Here is a 23,756-nt window from a genome sequence, read left to right as displayed (position 1 = left end):
CAAAGCCATCCATCTGAAAGAGACAACTCCACTTCATTTCACAAAAATAGGTCATTTTAGGAAAATATTATGAGTGAAACAAGCATTCACTGTTAAAAAAATTAAATTAAGGCAACCAGCTTCAGGACATTTAAATGTATTAAACTTAAATCAAGTAAAGCGCATTACTTCAGTTGAAAGTTAAGTCAACTCAAAAAAGCTCTGCAGCAAGTTGCCTTACAATTTTGAGTTGATTTTTTTGCAGCGTTGTTTATTTTTCATCTGTTAATGTACAGCCCAAACCAAATTTCTTTTTTTTTAATATTGGGGAAATTTGGAAGTACACACAAGAAATAAAAAGAAAGAGGGCAAACAAATTGCTTAATAGAATATCTAATATATAACTACTGTTTCTCTCACCTCAGTATTCTTGATCAGATATATGCAACTCATCTTCCAGCATGCTGAGTTAGAGATGAATGCTTAAATGTTCTTAGACATAGAACTTGACCGGAGGCTTTCTTTATGTGATGTTATTCTGACACCTAGTGGCTGACACTGATACTTCACTCTACACAGTTATTTTTCTAAAGTAAAAAATATGCCTGAAAACAATAGATACAGTCTACAAAGATACATGGTGAAAACAAATGACTAGCTTAATATAAGCACAATATCACCTCTTATCAAAACTAGTAAGTATAAGAAAATAGTAGTTTTGTTAGTGAAAATAAAAAAAGATCAAGATAACACCTGAAGATTTATTTGGAACCAAGTGAAACAACAGTAATTGTGTAATTGATCTCACTGAAGCTGGTTTGATTAATAAATACTATTATTATTTAAATCATTTTAATTTAAGGTACATTATCCTTCCCTTAAACAATATCTGCAACATGATTCTGGAGACATGTTGTTCCATTGTGGGGGGGAAACAAAGACATAAACCCAAATAATGCTGCATTCAAAAATTATAAATAAATGTATAAATATATAAAGTGTGCATGGGATTTTTGAAACTCTTTTTAACAGATCAATTGTGGAAAGAGGTGCATGAATACTTTAAAGGTATACCGTGGTTTGAAAAGGCCAAGGTTTTAAAACCGCTAAAATGTTCTGCTATACTGTTGCTAAGGTATGTTTGGGATTTTTTTTTTTTAGTTTTTTATCTCCAGCAGAAAAGATATCTAAAGATGACAGTTTAAATTGTAAAGAAATTTGTGTTTTTGAAAATAATAAAGACAGCAGAAGTCAATTGTTCATTTAAATAATTTAGCCTGACATGTTTACTGCTCTAAATATTTAAATTTTTCGCAGAATAAAATATTTTGTGTTCAAAAGGGAAAAGTTTTTGTTTTTTACTCAGACATTTAAAAAGGACATATTTTAGAGCAGTAATCCATTACTGTCAAACCGTGATATTTCTATCCAAGGTTATCATACCGTCAGAATCTTACCGGCCCATGGCTAGCTATGATAATAGCAACCCCCCTCCCCTTTTTTCTTGCATTATTTGAAATAAGAAAAATCAATAAAAAAGTTCAAATCATAAAAAATAAAATACAAAAATTAATTGTATAAATTGTTACTGGCCTGCACAGTTAATAAAAAGACTAGAGCAGAGGTTTTTTCTTATTTTTCTTATGAAGGGCCAAAAATCAAACTTGATTGATGCTAGTGGGCCGAACGTAAATATTGTAAATAAGTTGCTATTGGTAATTTTCTAATTTATTTAATAATGTTTAAAAATGACTAGAAAAATTGCTTTATATCAAACAATACAGTTGTTTTACATTTAATAATAAAATTCATTCATTCATTTATTTTATTTTCGGCTTAGTCCCTTTATTAATCCCGGGTGGCCACAGTGGAATGAACCGCCAACTTATCCAGCACATGTTTTACGCAGCAAATGCCCTTCCAGCTGCAACCCATCTCTGGGAAACATCCATACACACTCATACACTACAAACAATTTGGCCAACCCAATTCACCTGTACCGCATGTCTTTGGACTGTGGAAAACCGGAGCACCCGGAGACAACCCACGCAAACGAGGGGAGAACATTTAAACTTCACACAGAAACGCTGACTGGCAGAGCCAAGGCTCGAACAAGTGACCTTCTTGCTGTGAGGCGATTGTGCTAGCAACTGCGTCACCGTGCTGCCTGAAATGGAACTTTAAACAATAATTAAGACATCACTAATGCGACAGCACTATCCCTACTGCGCCATCGCGTCACCCCAAATAATGAATTTATTACAGTAAAAACAAAAAACAATCTCATTTAGTTTTTGCCTTGATTTGCGTGCCGATGTCTTCTGCATAGTCCTCTATTCGTCGAGTGACAGTATTTACATTTTTAAAAATCTGATTACTTTACAACCTTTAACTGAAACATTTAAGTTCAGTTTGCTTTTTTGTAACTCAGCAATAAAACAAACACAAAAAGGTTACGTCAAATTAGAAATGACGAACTCTGTGTTGAAGGTATTCGCCCCAACACTCTCCATCAATCTCACTTTTCTCTCAGATGGGATGGGATAGTAGGCCAAATCAAAGATTACGATCGCTAACTTTGGCCTGCGGGCCCTACTTTGGCCATCTCTGCAAGAGCAAGAGACTACCCTCTCTTAAAAAGGAAAAGTAAGTACACGCAAGCCCAAACAATGGATGATTTTTTTTTAAGATTTAACAAGTACATGATGCAGTAGCAGCACATGTTATTTTCTACTCTACAGTCAATTGTCACTAAAATTAGATTTTAAATCCCACTAAATTACAAATAAAAAGCACCAGGAAAAACAGGATGAGGACAATACAGTCTCTTCCTGGAACACAGGAAACATGGAGTGATGCAGAAGCAGATGGAGCACAGTCTGTGACTTGTCAAGTCAATCCACTATAGGACTTAAAAGTCTGTCTGTGAGCTCTCTGTAGTCTGAACTGTTCATTACAAGTGCAGCTGTAACAAACCACTATGGGAAAACTACAGTAAAGATGGGCCTCTAACAGTCAGTGCATTCCACACATTTTGACAGTAGACCTCGTTCTGATAAAAGAAGAGCATGTGCGCCTTGAACTGTGTGACTCAGCCAGGGTGTGTTGATGAAAACTTCTCAGAAGTGTCAGACAAATACCACACATCTGTTAAGAGTAAAACAAGTGCCTTTTTTCAAAGAGATAATGTGGAAAGGAGGGGGTGAGGTTTATGTAAATACAAATGGCATATAATCCTGCTTCGGCTAACATTTACTGTCATTTATAAAATCAAACCAAACCAAAAACTTCATTTGTATTCTGCTATGGAATAGGGCTGCAAAATATATCATTTTGGCGTTGATATTGCAATGTGTGCATTCGCAATAGTCACATCGCTGTATTTTTTATTTATTTTATTTTTTTAATGCCATGTTAGCAACCAAGGCTATTTTCATGGCACGAATCTTTCAACAATTAATATACAATTTAAAAATCAACAAAGAAAATAAAAAATAAATGAAATAAGATTTTTTTTTTTTTTGTTAATACATGATAAAAATTCTAAAATCTTTTCTGATTTCACTTTGTTAAAAATGTCCTTCAAAGAGTTCATTTCAGAAAAAAGGCTTCTGGAATCAGTAAAAGCAGGACAGTCCAGTAAAATGTGTTTTATAGTAAGAGGAGTTTTGCAGCACAAACACTGAGTAGGGTTTTCACCTTGGAGCAAAAAACCATGTGTTATTCTCGTATGCCCAATACGACATCTGGTAAAAACTACTTGATCAAATCGATTGTTAAAATGTCTTAAAATTCTGTGTGAAATTTCAGGTTGGATTTCATGTAATTTGTCACATCGCTGTATCTGCAATGTTGAGTTGGGATTATAGTTGATCTGCAATGAGGATTGTATGGTGTTATTTCACGTTACATTTGACTTCAAAAACCATAAAGCACTACTTTTTCACTTATATCCTGGCTCATCTTAGGGCTGGGCGATTAATCGAAAAAGTAATCGAAATTCCGGACATTCAGAACCTATAATCGATCAAATTTTTCCAGGTCAATTTTTCCGTTTACTCTCTCTACAGTGTGTGGAGTCAAGTGACCCCACTTCGTCAAAGCTAATTTATACTTATGTTATTCTGACATTATACTTCTGCCAAGCGCATGCGTGCACATACGGTCTGACGCAGCTTTCTCAAACACACACACACCTCTCAACAAAATCTAACTACATGTCACAACGACACACAGAACAAGCTTTATGATTGGTCGGTTTGGTATCAGTGACATTGGTGGGCAGCGCGGAGAGCCACGTTTTAGACAATGTGTGTTCAGTGGTTCAGCATTGATGTTCAATAAATAATCATAGATAGTAGAAAGTTTGCATTTACTTTAACAATTATTTTAAATCAAATAATCCACTCTACAATAAAAAATCTCTTGCTTGTATTATTTGAGCATATTTATTGTACAAAACTTGTCAGTGAACTATGAGGGCAAAAACATCAAATAATTCAATAAAATAATCGTTCATTTATAGCAGGGGTCACCAATCTCGGTCCATGAGGGCCGGTGTCCCTGCAGGGTTTAGCTCCAACTTGCCTCAACACACCTGCCAGGATGTTTTAAGTATACCTAGTAAGACCTTGATTAGCTTGTTCAGGTGTGTTTGATTAGGGTTGGAGCTAAACTCTGCAGGACATCGGCCCTCCAGGAACAAGTTTGGTGACCACTGATTTATAGTAATAGAGTTAAAATGTTCATATAACAATCAAGATTTAGATTTTAGGCCAAACCGCCTCGCCCTAGCTCATCTTGTTCATGCTCGCAATTTAATTAATTCACTGCGCTACAAGATTATTCAAATCAATCTAAATGAATGATTTCATTCCAAATATAGCTATTCAACTAAATCTGCGGAAACAATATTCATATCGCAATATGAAAATTAAATATCGCAATGTCTGATTTTTCAAAAATCGTGCCACCATTCTACAGACATTATCAAACTTCTAAAACAATGCTTCTGAGCTAATGACAATCCAAACCTTTGTTTGCACAAAACTGCTGAAAATCTAGGCCTCTCAAACTAATTTTGAAGCAGTTTGACAGAAATATGAACTCAACATATGAACAAAAGGCATCTATACCAATCAAAAGGCATCTATACCAATCAAAACAACAAGACATTCCTGCTGCTGGATTGAGCAAGTTATTTAATAAAAACATTTTTTGGACTTAAAGATTTAAATTAAGTATTTTTTATTTTTTTATAAGATATTAAGTATCTTTTTAAAACAAATTGGGTTCGAAAATAAATTTTTGTGAACACTAAATTTTCTTTTCTGGTTTATAAAAAAGTAATGAACATAAAGATCTGAACTAGGCATAAGACTATAATCAGTTTCAAGGTTTACCGCGGTTTGGAAAAGTCAAGGTTTTAAAACTGCAAAAATATGCTGTAATACATATGCCAATCTTGAGGTATATGTAAATTGTGTTTGTTTTTTTTGTTTTTTTATTTATTTTTTAGGGTAACAGTATCTCCAGCAGAAAAAGACCCTCTATATTAAAATATACTGGTCAGCCCACGATTCAGAAAACATCCGAAAAACAAATCACTTATGTGCCAACATCCAAGCATGATATTGAGCTGAACAGTGCAGCAGCTTACGTTATATCCAAAAAAAGAAAGAAATCCAAAGATGCCTTTTTCAAGTTGTAAAGAAATCTGTGTATTTTAAACCAATGAAGGCAGCTTAAGTCTCTTTCAGCAGAAGTGTTTCTTAAAATTAAATATATTGGGTTCAATGAGAATAAAAAGTCGCAATTTTACCCAGATGTTTAAAAAGAAAATATTTTAGAGCAGTATAGTCACAATACCCTGATACCGTGAAACCATATTTTTATACAAGGTTTCATACATTCAAAACATTATACCGGCACATGCCTAATCTGAGCAACAAGTGTGAATGTAACATAAGAGAGTGAGACTTCTTTAAAATATATAACCAATCTTACCATCTGAATTATATATATCGCTGCGGTGATATTTTAGGAAGATCCTGGCATTAAACTGTTTGTAAAACTCCAACCTACAGTAATCCACATGGTGATATTTACAGACGTCAAAGCCCATTATTTGAATTTGGCACAGAGTCATTCATCATAGCGGGTGGTCATCTAGAAAATCTACTGTTCCTAAACCAGCACTAAAGCAAAACTGGATTATTCTGTCTTATCCCTGAGCTAATTTTATCCTTTGATTGAGCATTGGCATCAACCAAGATAATAACATTGAAAGAGGGGTTCAATGTGTGTGGGTGTTTTTTTATCGGTCTGTCTCTCTGCTGTCTGTTTAAACACAACAACAACAACAAAACAAAGTCTCTGATGCCTACAAGATCCATCCATTCAAACACAGAAATCTCTAAACTGTCTTTAATTTGAATAAAATGTACATCTGATTGTTAAAGAGACAAATAATAATTTAAACAGTTTTTTTATATATATATAATGCAGATGCATACATAAAACCTATGTTAACATACAGTGCAGGTGAGGGGTATTTACAATAACATTGAAATTCTTGTAGGATACCAGGCTAGTTTTTGCTTTTAAAAATGGAAAAATCTATTATTAATTTGAATATTAATTTAATACCATCACATTTACCATGTTTTGACAATGACAACTCAACATTACAAAAAAATTTTGACTTTTCATACAGGAACAAACATCTTATAAATAAAGAACAGAGTAACGTTATAATAAAAACCTATTCACATTTAATCTGATTGGAGATCCATGTTTATATTTAAGACGTTTGGACGTTTTTTTCTTATTTGCTATACAGGAAATATCTTGGTGGAAATTAGGGCTGCAATACTTCTTTAAGGCATTGATATCGCAACGCGTGCATCCACAATAGTCACATCGCATTGATATGTAACGCCAAAAACTATAGAATAAACAACACGTCACTCGTAATCTTTTGAATGGGGAAAAGTGTAACTATCAACTTGGTGAATGAAGCCCCGCCTTCTAGTACAGGAGCCAATCAGTGATTGCTATATGGTGAATAAAGCCTGCCTTCTAGTACAAGAACCAATGAGCGTTCGCTACAGACTGATATTTCTGCGGGGGAGGGCTTTGGACCAGATGTGAATTTCTGCAGATTTTGTGTGACTCAAATGTTTAGAAATGAAACCAAAGACACAGTTGTTGCATAATGTAATTGTTGTTTCATAATATGAAATGTAATCGTAAGCTTGACAGGCAATTATTGAGAATTTGATGTTTCACCATTAAAACCGAATGCCCGAGCATACTGCTCAAGAGGCATTTTAAAAATGGTCGCCGAGTGAAATTACTTGCCTAAAGGGACTTTGGTAACGCTTTGTTTTGGTATGTAAAGTTTTTACATTTACATCTACAAAACAATAAAGCATGCACTGTTTATTTCACTTTTATCTTTACTTTATTTCATTCATCTATGCTTGTAGTTTGTTTATTACTTTTTTATGCATGACTCTCTCCCCTACAGAATCACCGCCAATTAATCAAAATTAATATATTTGATAACAATTCTTATTATTAACTACCAGAATTAGCGAAAAATTCTAAAAAGATTCTGTCTGGCCCTATATTTCCTGTTTGATCTTATTCTACATCACTAATCCAATACCTAAATATCTATTAATGAGCAAATTAGGAGTTTATTGAAAGTTTATTGAAAAAGTCATATTTAATGGTTTGCTAAAAGAGAATTGAACTTTTAAATAAAGTGTGACTATAAATTCTTGGTAAAAAGTGGGATTCAATCATTTGGTGAAATTGTATAAATATGGTATATCGCAGGAAAATAAAATATCGGAATGTCACATTTTTCAAATAGGGTGCAGCCCAACTAGAAATCATACGGTTTTGTCAATATTTATAAAAATTATCAAACACTGTCGACCAATACAGTGACAGGCAACACACAGTGCTCAGCATACAGTAAGTACACCCCTCACAAGTCTATCTTTTAAATTCATATTTTGAAAAGGAAGCTACGCAATATTATTTTGTGCATTTTCATTAGATTAGTCAGTACTGAAGCCATCTAACAAAATAACGTATGATAACGCTCCAAAAACTAATTTGTTATATAAAAATAATAAATACAAATTTTAAAAAGAAAAAAATGCAAGAGAAGCAAAAAAAAGAAAATTTTACTTGAAATTTTGTAGGTTGTAATATTTTTTGCAATATTTTGCATAAATTTAATTGTAATATCTTTCCATTTCTAAAGATGTTCTGTGACTAAAATATTATTTCAATAAATATATCCGTTTAATAAATTTGTTTTGCTTAAATGCACTAATAGTCACTGAGAAATGGATACAAATATTCATGCATAATGGAGTGTACTCAATTTATCACTCTATATTGTGTGACTATGAAAGAAAAACATTGCACTAAAAGACAATTACCCTTAATATAAAGTAGTTCATTCATAAGAAACCCTTGTCTCAAATACTGGTAGGTGGGCTTGTACATTGAAGTATAGTTGGTTTTACACATTCGTTCAGTGACAGCTTGTGACATGTTCTCTATATTGTTTACCATGGTACTTTGAATTTTCAGTCTGAAATCAGATGCAAGTATGATTTCAAAACAACATTAGCCGCCATATTTTATTATATATAAATAGTAAATATATATATTCTTCACAGTCAGTAAAATAGTGCTGCTAATGTTGTTTTGAAATCATACTTGCATCTTGCATCTTGCATATATATATATATATATATATATATATATATATATATATATATATATATATATATATATATATATATAAGTACAACATTCTTCATATATATATAGCATTGGCTGCTAATATGATCTCCCTAATTAGTATTTGCAAATATTTCTTTTCTGAAATGATATTATTAAGAAGAATATCCGAATGTGTGAATATAAAACCAACTTTACTTGCAAGTTACCACTAATGTCACCAAACAACTAGTAAGTGATTCAAAGCTAACGTTGGAGGCCTGTCAGAAACAGTGTCCGTGTGGAAACAAACTAATAACCAGAAATAACAACCAAAGAAATACATATCCATGAGTGTAACTTACAAATTTAGGCTTCTTCTCTCCGTCATCCCCACTTGAACCGCCCTGAGATGACACTCCGACTCCAAATCCTTTCTTGCGGTTAAATTTATTCTCTCTTCCTTGACTCGAGCCTTCATATCTTGGTTGGCGGTAGTTGTCCATATTTAAGTGAATCTATAAAAACTATCTCTACGAAGTTTCCGTGTTTACTGGCTCATTATGCCTCTGAGGTTGACCGATGAAAGAGACAAGCGCGAGCACGGATTAAGCTGACTCGCGGGTGAACGTGCACGAGAAGCGCCCCTTGACAGTAAGTTAAGTTAGTTGTTGTCTAATAAATCGGCTAACGACGGTAATCCAATTGCCAGCTCCTTAGATGTCACTAACACCTCTTTTCAAACCGTACATTGATGTAAATGTTTTTAAAAAACACTCCTGTGATGCAAAAAGCCAGTATCAGAAAAGCGTGTTTGCTGTCCGTGTTCGTAAAAACTAGAGCAGAAATGAAATAGGTGGAAAAGTTATGACGAATGACAGGCAAACAAAAACTCCCGCCTCGGAACAGCCAATGAAAGCGTCCTTCTTCTTCTTCTCTTGGTTAATGGCGGATTCCAAACAAGTTTTAGTTGATTACCGCCACCTACTGTACAACAGTAACATCACGTCATTCTGTTAGTTAATTTTGTATATCATATATATTAGCCCTTATCATTAAACTTATAAAGTCTCTAAATGCATATTTATTCTATTCAAAGACTGTGCCCTATTATCTGAACCATGCTGTGCCACATTGTCAATTATATCTGATAAAGTGGGACGACAAAAATGTTAGAAAGAAAAAAATCTAAAAAAAATATATATATATTTTTTTTTCAACACTTTAATAAATATTTAGTTACTTGAATAGATCACAAACATAATCTGACAACTATTGAAAACATTGTTTTATTTATGACAGGTTCATGTCCTTAACATTAATCTAGTCAGAATCCTGTCAGTGACCTTGTCATCCAATTTTCATGACAGCTTCTTGATTGACCAGTGCCCTGCACCCTAATGAAGTCATGTGATTTCACTCATATGAAGTCCAGGCTAAATTTATAATAAAAGTCCCGTTGTCTAAATTGTGTTAGAACAGAAATAAACACACTGAAGCTAAGGTGTTCCAGATTACCCAAATTTACCCTATATTTTAGTGCTTTCCTAGTGTTTATTATTGCTTCTCTTTCTCCTTCTGTTCCCAAAATCATCCTTAAATTCCACTCCCGTCCTGCCTCCTGGACTTTTTTTTTTTTAATTCTTGTCTTTCCATCTCATCTACATTGTAAAATAAAATTCATTCATTAATTTCCTTTAGCTTAGTCCCTTTATTTATCAGGGCTCACCACAGCAGAATGAACCACCAACTATTCCAGCATGTGTTTTATACACCCTTCCGGCTGAAACCCAGTACTGGGAAACACCCATACACTCTCACATTCACACACTCACTCATACACTATGGACAATTTCATTTGTTCAATTTACCTATAGCGCATGTCTTTGGACTGTTAAGGGGAACCGGAGCACCTGGAGGAAACCCACGTGAACATGTGGATATCATGCAAACACAGAAATAGGCCTACCTACAGACTCAGTGAGCTTGCTGTGAGGTGAACCACTGAGTTACCATGTCACCCCTGTAAAGTAACATGCTTAGCCTTTTCTTTAACTCCACAGTTGTCACAACTTTCATAATTGCTTTTCCCCACTAGAAACAAAATGTTATTTAGTCCTGAGTGAGCCACTCTCAGTCTTGTTATTATGATTTCTTCTCATCTGTTCTTATCTTTACATACAGTAAAAGTTCTGTCATTTTCAATTGTAAAACAACATGCTCTGCCTTTTCTTTAACTCCACAACTTTCATTATTCCTTTTCTCCATTAGAAACGAGGTGTTGTTTAGTCCTGAGTGAGCCACTCTCAGTCTTGTCATTAGGATGTCTTCTTATCTCTACATATTTAATGCTTACATTTTGTATTTCATAACATCCTCCTTCATTTCTTATCATTCTCCCACCATTTCTCAAAGAAAGCGTTGGATTGAGCAGCACGTGATATTTTTTACATGTTGTATATGTAAAAAAATAATGTAATCTATATATATATATATATATATATATATATATATATATATATATATATATATATATATATATATTGTTTTATATAATGTTTTTTCCTTTTATAATTTCAATTAATATTCATTTATTCATTTTCCCTTTATTAATCAGAGGTCACCACAGCGGAATGAACCGCCAACTATTCCAGCATGTGTTTTATGCAGGGGATGAGAAACATCCATACATACTCATTCACACACATTCAGACACTATACAGCCAATTTAGTTTATGTAGTTCACCTATATTGCATGTCTTTGGACTGTGGGGGAAACTGTAGCACCCGAAGAATACCCACACGAATATGGGGAGAACATGCAAATTTCACACAGAAATGCCAACTGGCCCAGCTGGGGCTCAAACCAGCGACCTTCTTGCTGTGAGGCAATCGTGCTACCCACTGCACCATTGTGAAAACCCTTAAGCAGCCAGAGTTTTAATGAAACTAAAGAAACGAGAGCACATTACACCAGTATTAATAGAATTACACTGGTTGCCTGTGCACCAAAGGATAGATTTTAAGATTCTTTTATTAGTTTTTAAAGCACTACACAATATGACACCTTCCTACATTTCCGACTGTTTAACAAAATATAATCCAAACAGTTTACTACGCTCTTCTAGTGCTGGACTTTTAGAATTTTATCCTGTAAACCTGATGCAATCTGGCGGCACTTCTTTTAGCCATTATGCTCCAAAAATTTGGAACTGTCTCCCCCTTGAAGTGAAAGAATCTCCAAGTATTCATGTTTTTAAAAAGCATGTTAACACACATCTTTTTAAAATTGCGTATGATTAAACAAGTTTGTTAGGTGTACGCATTTTATCTATTTTGTTGTAGGTTTATGTATGTTATGTATGGTGTGTGCCTGCATATGTAAGGACTATTGTGTGTGTGATCATGTGGATATATACTTACATTTTGTGTACATGAATGCTTTTATTTCAGTATATGTGATAAGTTTTTGTGGTCTATTTTAATGCTTTTGTTGTTGTTTGTGAAGCACTTTGAGTTGCATGTATGTTGGAAAAGTGCTATACAAATAAAGTTTATTATTATTATTAATTAATATTGTACAGTATTAAAGTCCTATTAAATTTAGTGGTCATTGTGTTTTACAAGTTTTTCCCAGTGTATATGTACTTATTTATCATATGTCTACCTATCAATAATGCAATCATAAAAAGTTGTAAAGTTGAAAAGGTGAATTCTATTTTAGAAAAAAGATTTTACAAACTTCAGTGATTTATGGTGAATAATTTGTATAAAACAAATAAAAATAATCAGGAAAAACGCCAAACCTGAAACACCAGAGACCTAAATGTGCACTAATATGTCTTTACGTTTCAAATGTTTAAAAGCATGCGATGCGGTGGAACAGTAGGTAGTGCTATCGCCTCACAGCAAGAAGGTCGGTGGTTTAAGCCTCTGCTGCTGGCGTTTCTGTGTGGAGTTTGCATGTTCTCCCCCTGTTCGTGTGGGTGCTCTGGTTTCCCCCACAGTCCAAAGACATTCGTTACAGGTGAATTGTCCGTAGTGTATGTGTGTGAATGAGTGTGTATGGATGTTTCCCAGAGATGGGTTGCAGCTGGAAGGGCATCCGCTGGGTAAAACATATGCCAGATAAGTTGGCAGTTCATTCCGCTGTGGCGACCCCAGATTAATATGGAGTAAGATGAATGAATGAATGTTTAAAGCATTATAAGGTAAAAACGCATGTTGTAACTATAAACTTACAGTAGGTGTCAGTGTTCGACAGCCTTTACTTCACTTTATTTTTTTTTTGTAGTTTTTATATTAATTAAGATAATTAAAATAATTTAGATATTAGATAGATATCTATATTATTAACCAGATTTTTCTGTTCATTTAATAGTTATTTACATATTAATCAAATTCTTCTAATAATCAAATTATAGAATTCCAAAAAGGTCTTAAATGTTAACACTTCTTTCCAATAAATTTTCATAACTTTTTGATTTAATTGCGATTATATTTGAGTTTTTTTATTAATTCCTTTTTGCCTGATAATTAACAAGTTTCCTCCAGAGGTCCTCCTAACCCATTTTTAAAAGTCAGGCTTTCCAAAACATTGTGAGTCCTATTTTTTCTTTAAAAAAATATACAAAATTCAAACTAATACTATACAAAGTATGTCCCCTAGTGGGACTCCTTTACTTAATACATGTACTGTGTACAAGCGGACGACATTCCCAAAGCTGCTCTAAACTGAGACCAAATCCCAAACTGGCACATGCGTAAGTGAAGAGATATGTGACAAAACTCATCATTCATTCATTTTCTCTTCGGCTTAGTCCCTTTATTAATCCGGGGTCGCCACAGCGGAATGAACCGCCAACTTATACGCAGCGAATACCCTTCCAGCTGCAACCCATCCTTGGGAAACATCCACACACACTCACGCACACATACACTACAGACAATTTAGCCTTCCCAATTCACCTGTACCGCAGGTCTTTGGACTGTGGGGAAACCGGAGTCTATGTGACACAACTAAAGAAATCAAATGCATTCTGATTATTAAAGCAGTGTTGTGTGTTGTTTTTCTCCCTCTACTGATCATTTTCATTAATGCACTTTGTTCTCTGATTTACAATTGGCTTTTCACACAATACTTTTGTTTTTCGGATTTGTGGGGACATTCCATAGGTTTCCATTGTTTTAATGCTACACAACCCATATTATTTAATGTCCTACCCCAACCCTACACCTATGACATTAACAGGAGTGCAGTTTTACTTTCTGGGGGAAAATAGCTCATCAAAAAATAGGGACATCACCAATCTTTTTGTAATGCATGCATCACACCAATGACATTACACATATGTGCCCTGATATGTCACAAAAACAGTACACACACAATAATGTGAATACTAGCATAATCAATTAAGCTAAAATAATAATAAAACAAAATAATCTGCTATATAGAGGTCACACTTTATTTTAAGATACAATTCGTGCTGTTAACAAATCATTAATCTAAGATGTTTAGCTTAATAAACTACTAATTAGCTGCTTATTAATAGATAGTAAGGTAGTACTTGGGTTTAGCGATTAGATTAGGGGTGTAGAATAAGATCATACTTTAGAAGTCATAATAAACAGCAAATATCGTAATAACATGCAGGAAACAAACCACTAAAGTTAACTTAAAAAAGATTTGTGCTACTTGTTCAAACTACTTATTTAAAATGAGCTCAATCAACACAATTCTTGAACCTCTTTGAGGGGACAACTTAATTGTTGCAACCCAGGCTCATTCTGATTACATACCTCTATATACATTTCTGGGGAGCACCATATACGTCCCAGGAGCTACTGTACGTTTTTATTTTGTTGTTTTTTGCAGTTTTTGTTTTCATGAATCCACCAGAGGATGCTGTGTACGCTTTTTCAGATCTTAGGCCATGTTTACACTGCCAGTTAAATGTGACCCAATTCCAATGTTTTGCTTATATGTCATGCAGATCGGATTGGTTCTATGACCGTGTAAACAGGATCACCCGCATGTATTCGGATATTCAGAGATCGGTTCAGGCCTCCTTTATATGTGGAAATAAATCAGATATAAATCGGAAATGTGATAATGCGACAATCATGTAAACAGGCAGATCGGATTTATTGAGGCATTATGTTTTGTACGTCATTAAACTTGTGGTAATTGTGGTACTTCTTTGCGATTTAATGACGTAGAAGGAAGAGCGTGTGTGGAGACACCGCACAACTACAGAGGAAATATGGAGGAAAGTGGCCTCCATCAGTCTCCACAATTTGCTCCCACCAGACCTGAGATCTCTCTTGTATCCACAAATTCCTCTGAATAGTGGAGGACACCATATATAAACCATAGGCGCAAGCTGCGATGACGGCACTTTTGCTCCTTCTCTGCATCCGCCTCAAAACCATCACCCAGAATCAAGTTGGGTGAACTTTGCATATTTCGCAGAGCTAAAAGCAAGACAATTTTTTCCATCCTGGCAAGTGTGGCGCTGATGCTAGATCCCATCTTCACGCATGGGTGATGTCGTAAATTGTAAGTGTAAACCAAAGTGTATTGCACGCCTGCATTTGAGAGAAGGTCTCGGCCGTTAGATCGCCCCCTGGGGGCTGGCAGCAATACAAGTCATAAAGCCCGCCTCCTCAGTGTTAATGAAGAAGACTTGAGCCCAAATAAAAAAATTTATTACACTTGCAATAAAATGTCCTAAAAGATGGTTCTGGTTAATTAAGGCACTGGTTATCAAGCTAATAGGTGCAGATCTTCATTTTTGTAAACAGTTTGCTTTTAGCCAGTAATTTAATGCTGGGTGTGTCTACGTGATTGACAGTTTCTCAAAGCAGTTGTCGAAGCTTCGGAAAGAGATTGAAGTGTTATTATTCCATGATAATATGAGCTGTTCAGCAGTAAACTATGCTTTCTGACCTACATGATCTGGTGGAACACTGTTTATTCGGTATAGGTCAGGGCTTTATCAATTTGTTGATACACGCCTAGCAATGACGGGGAAAATACAGGTGATCGCTATTTAGCAGTAATTCTCTTCATAGGTCTGAAATAATAATTAGGAAGAGAAAGCTAATGTTAGCCGATCTCCACATCGACGTCGTCACCTAAAAAAAGGTGTAAACAGACAGGCAAAAAAAAAAATCCCCAAATCAGAATTAGGCATCAAGACCTGACAGGTTAAACTGGGACTTAAATATCTCTGGCGAGTGTCATTAGCGCCTGCTGTCTCACGTAAATCCAGCAGAGGCCGCTGTTGACTGACTGTCCGACCGCCCGTATCGCACTTAACCTAAACCCAATCGACAGTGTTTTGAAAAGCAATCCAGAAAAAGAAAAGCCCTCGCGGCAGCCAGATTTTTACCACGTTTTCAGACTTTAGCATTGTCTCACCCTGTTATTTACTCGTTTTATTTATTTTTTGCCTTTTGTTTATATGTCTTACCTGCTTTCTGGAACCATTCTTCGCCGGAATTGAAACCCGTCGCAGACATCCCAAGTTGGGAAAAGTAATTTCCAGGGGATACTGAGATGAATGCGGGAGATGTAGCGATTCGCAAACGTATCTGAATAGCGTGGGAGAGAGATCATGAAATGTATCTGAATAGAAGGGTGTTGGAGGGGGGTGTGCACGACGTATCTGAATAGCTTGAAGCATGAGCGGGGAGTTGCACAATGTATCTGAAGAGCAGGGAGGGATGCAGTGGAGAGGGGGTGCGCAACGTAATTTATGGACAAGGAGGGAGGACAACTTCCAAGAGATTTGTTTGTGGGCAACTTCCGGGAGACTTGGTATGTCAACCGTCATCATGGTCAACTCCACTCTGTCTCAAATCCTCCAACCTAACAAAGACTGTATGCAGTGAGCCACTGGACAAACAGCAGGAAAGCCGTCCATATGGAGGCAAGTGGTCATTAAGAAGCATGAAAAGGAACGGTGTCATATCGCCCCGTAGCGTTTAATGTAAACGGAGTCTTAAATTTCTCTCGCGAGTGTCATTAGCGCCTGCTGTTCTCACGTAAATCCAAGAGAGGCCGCTGTTGACTGACTGACCGACTAATTCCCTGAACCCAACCGACAGTATTCTGAGAAGCAATAAAGAAAAAGAAAAGCCCTCACGGCAGCCTGACATGCGCGCAATGTATCTGAATAACTTGGGGCATAAGCGGGGGGTTGCGCGATATATCTGAAGAGCAGGGAGGGATGCGCAACATAATTTAAGGACCGGGAGCAGTGCTTAATTTGTGAATTACAAAGTAACAGATCAGAACAGATCAGGGTAACAAATCCAGCATGTTACCTGAGGATGGAGAGATGACACGCACGAAAGTGGAGAGCGGGGGAGGGGTGCAGTGGGTTAGGCACTGGATGGCAGAGGGGTGTTGCGGGGGGTTGTTGCGGACGAAAGTGAAGAGGGTTGGGAAGTTGCAGAAGAAAGTGAAAGTGAACAGCGGACGGGGGAGGAGGGCAGTTGAGGAAGGGGAAATCGGTAAATTGAGGTGACAGATCCGAAGTGTTCGCCACAAATTAAGCTCTGACCAAGAGGGAAGGGCAATTTCCGGGAGACTTGGGCTGTCTGCCATCATCATGGTCAACTCCACTCTGTCTCAAATCCTCCAACATACCAAAGACTTTATGCAGTGAGTCACCGGACAAACAGCAGGAAAGCCATCCATATGGAGAGGCAAGCGGTCAGCTGGTAAGCGCATAAAGGAACGGTGTCAAATCGCCCCGTAGCGTTAATTTTAAAGCTGAAATGCAGCCATACGTACTTCTGGCTACATAATTCTCCATCTCCAAAAATGTATATGGGTATTTGCGTTTGCAACCATTTTGTGTTCAACCCACTTATATTTGTTAATTTAATTACGTTAATGTGTTGGACTTTGTTGTTACCACATAAGCATATTGTGCGATCCACTGCAATCGACAAGAGAGTTCATACTGGATAAACACAACTGACTCCCATGAACAGCACATTTATTGACCATTCAGCAGATAGCGTCCTATCTCTGTACAAGCAATATAGATTCTGTTAGCATATACTCTTTCTATGGTACAATGATCATTTACACAAATATACACAATTTAAAATATAAACTTGTTCCAAAGTACAACATATACTGTGTTTATCTTTTTTTATATATATATATTTGTTTATTTCACGACATAGCGTTTCATTGAGGCAGTCCACGCGCTTCAGTTTCGATGGAGAGTGGACGGCACACAGGCAACAGTAAAGCGGGCTCAATCAGCACTAACCGAAACGGTGACATGGAAGAGGAATTGCTGTTTTTTTTTCATATTCAGGATGACCTACAGTACAGCTGGGCTGGATAAAACTCTTTGGATCATGCACTATCAGGCCTTTCTTTATGCATTGACCGTGATTGTCGGTTTATTGAAGTTCATTGCTCTGCTACGGTGCTGTTTGCTCCACTCAACGCAACTCAACGTATTGTTATTGTTGTTTGTATGGCACATTTAAAACAGTCTTGAATCATGTGCACTTGAAAAGATGTCCATTGTGCAAAACGATATCTCCTCCACACCGATCCCAAGTGCATAATGTAGTGATCAAATCAAAAGTGTATGAGCACACACTCTCATTCGAACACGTTCATAAGACAACATGCTTGTACACATGCACGAACATTTCTCTCTTTCACACATGCACGCACACTATGGCAAGCTGTTTTAGTATTTAATGCACCCAGTTTCATGCTACTAGTACTTAAAGCCTGTTATCTGTTCAATTAAGTGCTTGGTGCTCATTTATTAGCTATTAGTAGTAGTTTTAAAGATATTAGCACTTAACAATTAGTTCTTATTTATTAAACACCAATATATATAATACAACAGTGATGGTAATTATTCTATTGTTTGAACAATTCACATTTTTGACGTTCTGTTGTTCAGATATTAACAATTCACTTCTGGCTAGTGTGTATTCTAGTAGTGACTAGCATATTTTAAAATAATAATCGCAAGTATTAAGACACTAGCAATGATTTAGTAGATAGTAGTACGTATTAGACCTAAGTACTAGAGTTGTAACGATACTAGAATTCTGTACCAATTCGTTACTGAAATTTTAAAAACGATACAGGGACCGATTGGTTATGAATATTAGTTACTTATTATATAGTACCGATTTCAGTACCAATTGGTGCCAAAATTTAGTAACGTAACAATACTAAGTACTTGTTTTGTGACTACCATATTTTTGAATAATAATTGCAAGTATTTAGACACTAGCAGTTATTTATTAGATAGTAGTACGTATTAGACCTTAGTACTAGTGTTGTCACAATACTGAAATTTGGTATCAATTCGGAACTGAAATTGTAAAAACGATACATGGACACTGTAGCATTTTAAAGTCTTGACGATCAGTCAATTCATCGTGTTTAAGAACACGCTCCATGTTCGCGGGAAAGAGACATTTCTAAAATTTCAGTTTCGATATTCAGTATCGTGACAACACTAATAAGTACTTATGATGTGATTAGCACATTTTTAAATAACATTTGCAAGTATTTAGACACTAGCAATGATTTATTAGATAGTAGTATGTATTAGACCTAAGTACTAGTGTTGTCACGATACTAGAATTCGGTACCAATTCGGTAATGAAATTTTAAAAATTATACAGGGACTGATTAGTAATGCATATTACTTACCTACTACATAGTACTAATTTCAGTACTTATTGGTACCAAAATTTTGTATCATAACAACACTAATAAGTACTTATGTTGTGTTTAGCATATTTTTTAAAGAATATTTACAAGTATTTAGACACTAGCAGTGATTTTATTTAGATAGTAATACATATTAGTCATTAGTACTAGTGCTGTCATGATACTGGAATTCAGTACTGACATTTTAAAAACAATACAGAGGCCAATTAGTAATGAATATTTAACACTTACTATATAGTACCAATTTTAGTACCAAAATTTTGTATCGTGCCAACACTAATAAGTACTTATGTTGTAATTATCACAATTTTAAATAACTTTTGGAAGTATTTAGACACTAGCAGTGATTTATTAGATAGTAGTATGTATTAGACATTAGTACTAGTGTTGTCGTGATACTGGAATTCGGTACCAATTTGATACTGAAATTTTAAAAACGCTACAGGGACAGATTGGTAATGAATATTTCTTACCTACTACATAGTAGCGGTTTCAAAACCAATTCGTACCAAAATTCAGTATTGTGACAACACTAATAAGTACTTTTGTAGTGATTTACATATTTTTTTAATTAATATTTGCAAGTATTTAGACACTAGCAGTGATTTATTAGATAGTAGTACATATTAGACGTAAATACTAGTTTTGTCACGAAACTGGAATTTGGTACCAATCCAGTAGTGTAATTTTAAAAATGATACAGGGATCGATTGATAATGATTACATACTAACTACATAGTACCGGTTTCAGTACCAATTAGTACCAAAATTCAGTGTGACAACATTAACAAGTACTTATGCTGTGATTAGCACATTGTTTAAAAAATATTTGCAAGTATTTAGACACTCGCAGTTATTTTTTATATAGTAGTACGTATTAGACCTTAGTACTAGTGTTGTCACGATACTGGAATTCAGTATCAATTCAATGCTGGAATTTTAAAACAATACATGGACACTGGAGCATTTTAAAGCCTTGTAGATCATTCGATTCATCAGGGGGTGGCTCTAATGTCAGCTCATAAACATACCAGCTAATCTTCGCTGCTTTAAAATGTTCCAGTGGTCCCTGTAATTGTTTATGCTCAGTAAACAGAGTTGGTTGAACTGACGACATTCACAGCCAACCACAGTCATTTCTGTTGAGCACGTAACGTAATAGCAAAGCAGCGCCATTTAAGAACACACACAAGGTTCGTGGGAAATGGACATTTAAAAGATTTCAGTACCGATTGGTACCAAAATTCATTATTGTGACAACACTGAGTACTTATGTTTTGTAATTACTGCTAGTAAATCTTACTAGTCAACAATAAATACATTTATTTATATGTACTTGTAATACAAAAAGAAATCTCATTAGTAAGATTTAGAATTAGTAGTATTTACGTGTGTAGTAGTAGCCTAATATTAATGACCAATTACTAGAATCTATGTAATAGCTGCAAGTATCTAATGAAAAGTTCTAGTATTTAACAAATGAGAACAAGTATCAAATGAATATTAGATACTAAATATAAGATTACTTGTACATAATAATGTTACACTTTACAAAAAGGTCTCATTTGTTAACAAGTTAACTATATCAACTTAACCTGAAACCAACAATGAGCAACGTCTGTAATGTTTATTAATCTAAGATCATGTTATTTTCTAGATTTGCTACAATAAAAAAAAAACTGCATTTGTTAATATGAGCAAGCAAGCAATGTTTTTCTAACATCAACAAAAATGAAATGCTTTACAACAGGGGTGACCAATCTCAGTCCTGGAGGCCCAGTGTCTCTACAGGGTTTAGCTCCAACTTGCCTTAACACACCTGCCTGGATGTTTCAAGTATACCTAGTAAGACCTTGATTAGCATGTTCAGGTGTATTTGATTAGGATTGGAGCTAAAATCTGCAGGACAACGGCCCTCCAGAAACAAGTTTGGTGACCCCTGCATTACAAGATATTGATCATAGTTAGTTCATTTTAAATAATGTTTACAAATGAGGCCAAATTGTTAAGGGTTAAATAACCAAAATATTTGTTGCTAAATGTATGATTTAAATTAAATATATAATTCAACACTAGCTAGAATTGAAACATAGCTGAACCCCTAAAAATATGTTGTTACTTCTACAACTAAATTACTACTAACGACAGAACAGTATTACAGCATTACCCAAAGTTCTAGTATCAATTTAACAGGAACTAAAACTAATAAATGCACACCATCTTCTAATAAACAACTTAAAAACTACTAGTGCCTAGTGTTGTCACGATACTGAATTTCGATACCAAAATTTTAAATGAGCGTGTTTTTAAACAGCACTGATTGGCCATTGTGTTCATGAGCTGTTCGTGTGGACACTGGAGCATTTCAAAGTCACATTGGATTGCTCGTATGTCAGCTCATAGACAGACCAGCTGATCACTGATGGTTCGATCCGAAATTCAGTATTGAGACAAAACTATTAGAACCAGATCTGGTACTAGTACAAATATAGAATAAGCACTACTACCTAATGGAAAAGATACCAGTAGCAAAACATAAGCACCAATAGCATGTTGAAGGAATTAAGGTTAAAGCAGCTTGCCATACACACAGCCCACTAAAATAACTCTACACCTGTGATATAATCTGCATATTAAAACTGGGTGATCTGGACTGTTTGGACAATGGGCTTCCAGAGGAAAACGGACTCCCCGGGGAAAGGAGATCCTGGCTGCGTGCCGATCGGCCTAGACGCTCCTCCTGCAGGCTGATGGCGGACAGATAGTGAGCCCTGTCCGCACTGAGGCTTCCCAGCGATAGGCTATCTGTGGGTCCTGATGAGCCGTTGAGGCCGGTACAGTCAAGAGACTTGCTAGAAGATGTGCTGCTGGCTTTGGGAGGAGCACCAGCGAACGGAGGGATGTAATGCGGGTCTAGAAAGCGTCTGGGAGCGCTGGGACTGGGACTGCGGCTGCATTCTGCAGTCCGGAGGCTGACGGCTGGAGGAGGGGATTGGTGGCGTTGGTGGAGGCTTCTCAGGGCGGCTCGGGTGTCCGCGGACGTGCTCTCCCTGTGTCTGGCTCCTGGCTCTCTGGAAGGTCGAACGCCGGTGATGATCCAGTCACGTTTCACACTGCTAGGCTGACTGCTGCTGGAAGCCCCAGAGGAAAAGCCTTCATCTGGGTCAAAAGAGTCCTCGCCACAGCTCACGCCGTCTGCATCTAAAACACACACACAGAGAAAGAGAGAGGGAGGGAGGAAAATTTAAATATGGGAAACAGAACGCTGGATTAAGTAGATTTGCATTTCCTGGAGGAAATACCAGCGCTTGCAAGGCACAGAAAGAAGTGTTAGGTGCGCTTAAAAGTAAGCTAGAGCTTTGTCAGCACGGCTGTGAAATGCAGCATCAGACACTCAGCATGCATCTTGTGTTGATTCTGCTGCACAGCCCATACAAAACAACATGACGCCGTCTTTAAAGTGTAAAGCTGTGGTTATACTATTCTGCATTTGCTTGGTTTATTTCCATTTATACACATGTGGATGTTGAACTCAAGACTCACCAAAAATTTTGATTTGAAGAGTTCGTTTTTAAATATAAAACAGTTACTTTATTTTTAAAAGTAAAATTTTTATTCAGCACGGATGCATTAAATTGATTTAAGGTGATGTTAAAGCAGGGTTTCCACTTCAAGTCATTAAAAAAGATAAAAACATTAAAATAATAACAGTACATAAAACGGTTTTAGTTTGAATATAATTGAGCATGACTTTAATAACCAATACAACATTGGATAATTTACCTACTTTTTTATTTATTTACCTAAATAGATACATTTATCAACAACAACAAAAATCTGATTAATTACTGTTGGCGTGTTCCCTCTTCTAAATCCGTTAAATCAAGTGTAAGACAGTAATGCATGCTTTTGTGACCACTCTGTTAGATTACTGTAATATACTGTACGTGGGGAGTAGCAGGTCAGCTATTGTCAGTTTGCAAATGGTGCAACATGCAGCATGCCTGGTACTCGCAGATATGACAACACGGTGTTAGCTTCGTTTCATTGGTTGCCAGTTCATTTTAGAATACAGTTTAAGATTCTTTTATTTGTATTTTAGCTGATCCACCCTTATAAGCCCACTCGTTTTCTCAGGTCAGCTGATCAGCTTCTCCTGATTATGCCAAAAACAAAGCAAAACGATTGTGCTTTCGCCATTGTAGGTCCTAGACTTTGGAATGATTTGCCGCTGTCTGTTTTCTTTGGCATTTGATACCAGATCTTAATAACTGGTTATTTTAATTGATATGCC

The 23,756-nt window shown here is 35.9% G+C and overlaps 2 protein-coding genes across 2 annotated transcripts in view; both read right to left on the bottom strand.

The window, feature by feature from the left end:
- The window catches only part of diaph3 (diaphanous-related formin 3), a 146,485-nt gene extending 136,900 nt beyond the window's left edge, over positions 1-9,585 (bottom strand). Inside the window, 1 exon segment of the mRNA NM_001003624.1 lies at positions 9,093-9,585. Within this exon segment, the coding sequence (NP_001003624.1) occupies positions 9,093-9,233 (141 nt within the window). The 5' untranslated portion in view covers positions 9,234-9,585.
- Positions 9,586-17,721: 8,136 nt separating this feature from the next.
- The window catches only part of LOC100534965 (hyccin 2), a 48,064-nt gene continuing 42,029 nt past the window's right edge, over positions 17,722-23,756 (bottom strand). Inside the window, 1 exon segment of the mRNA XM_073916909.1 lies at positions 17,722-22,663. Coding sequence (XP_073773010.1) covers positions 22,071-22,663 — 593 coding nt within the window. The 3' untranslated portion in view covers positions 17,722-22,070.

This window comes from Danio rerio, chromosome 11, assembly GCF_049306965.1.
Source record: "Danio rerio strain Tuebingen ecotype United States chromosome 11, GRCz12tu, whole genome shotgun sequence".
In the NCBI taxonomy this organism is placed as follows: domain Eukaryota; kingdom Metazoa; phylum Chordata; class Actinopteri; order Cypriniformes; family Danionidae; genus Danio; species Danio rerio.
The sequence above is the reverse complement of the archived record's forward strand: the minus strand, read 5'-3'. Positions and strand labels throughout refer to the sequence as shown.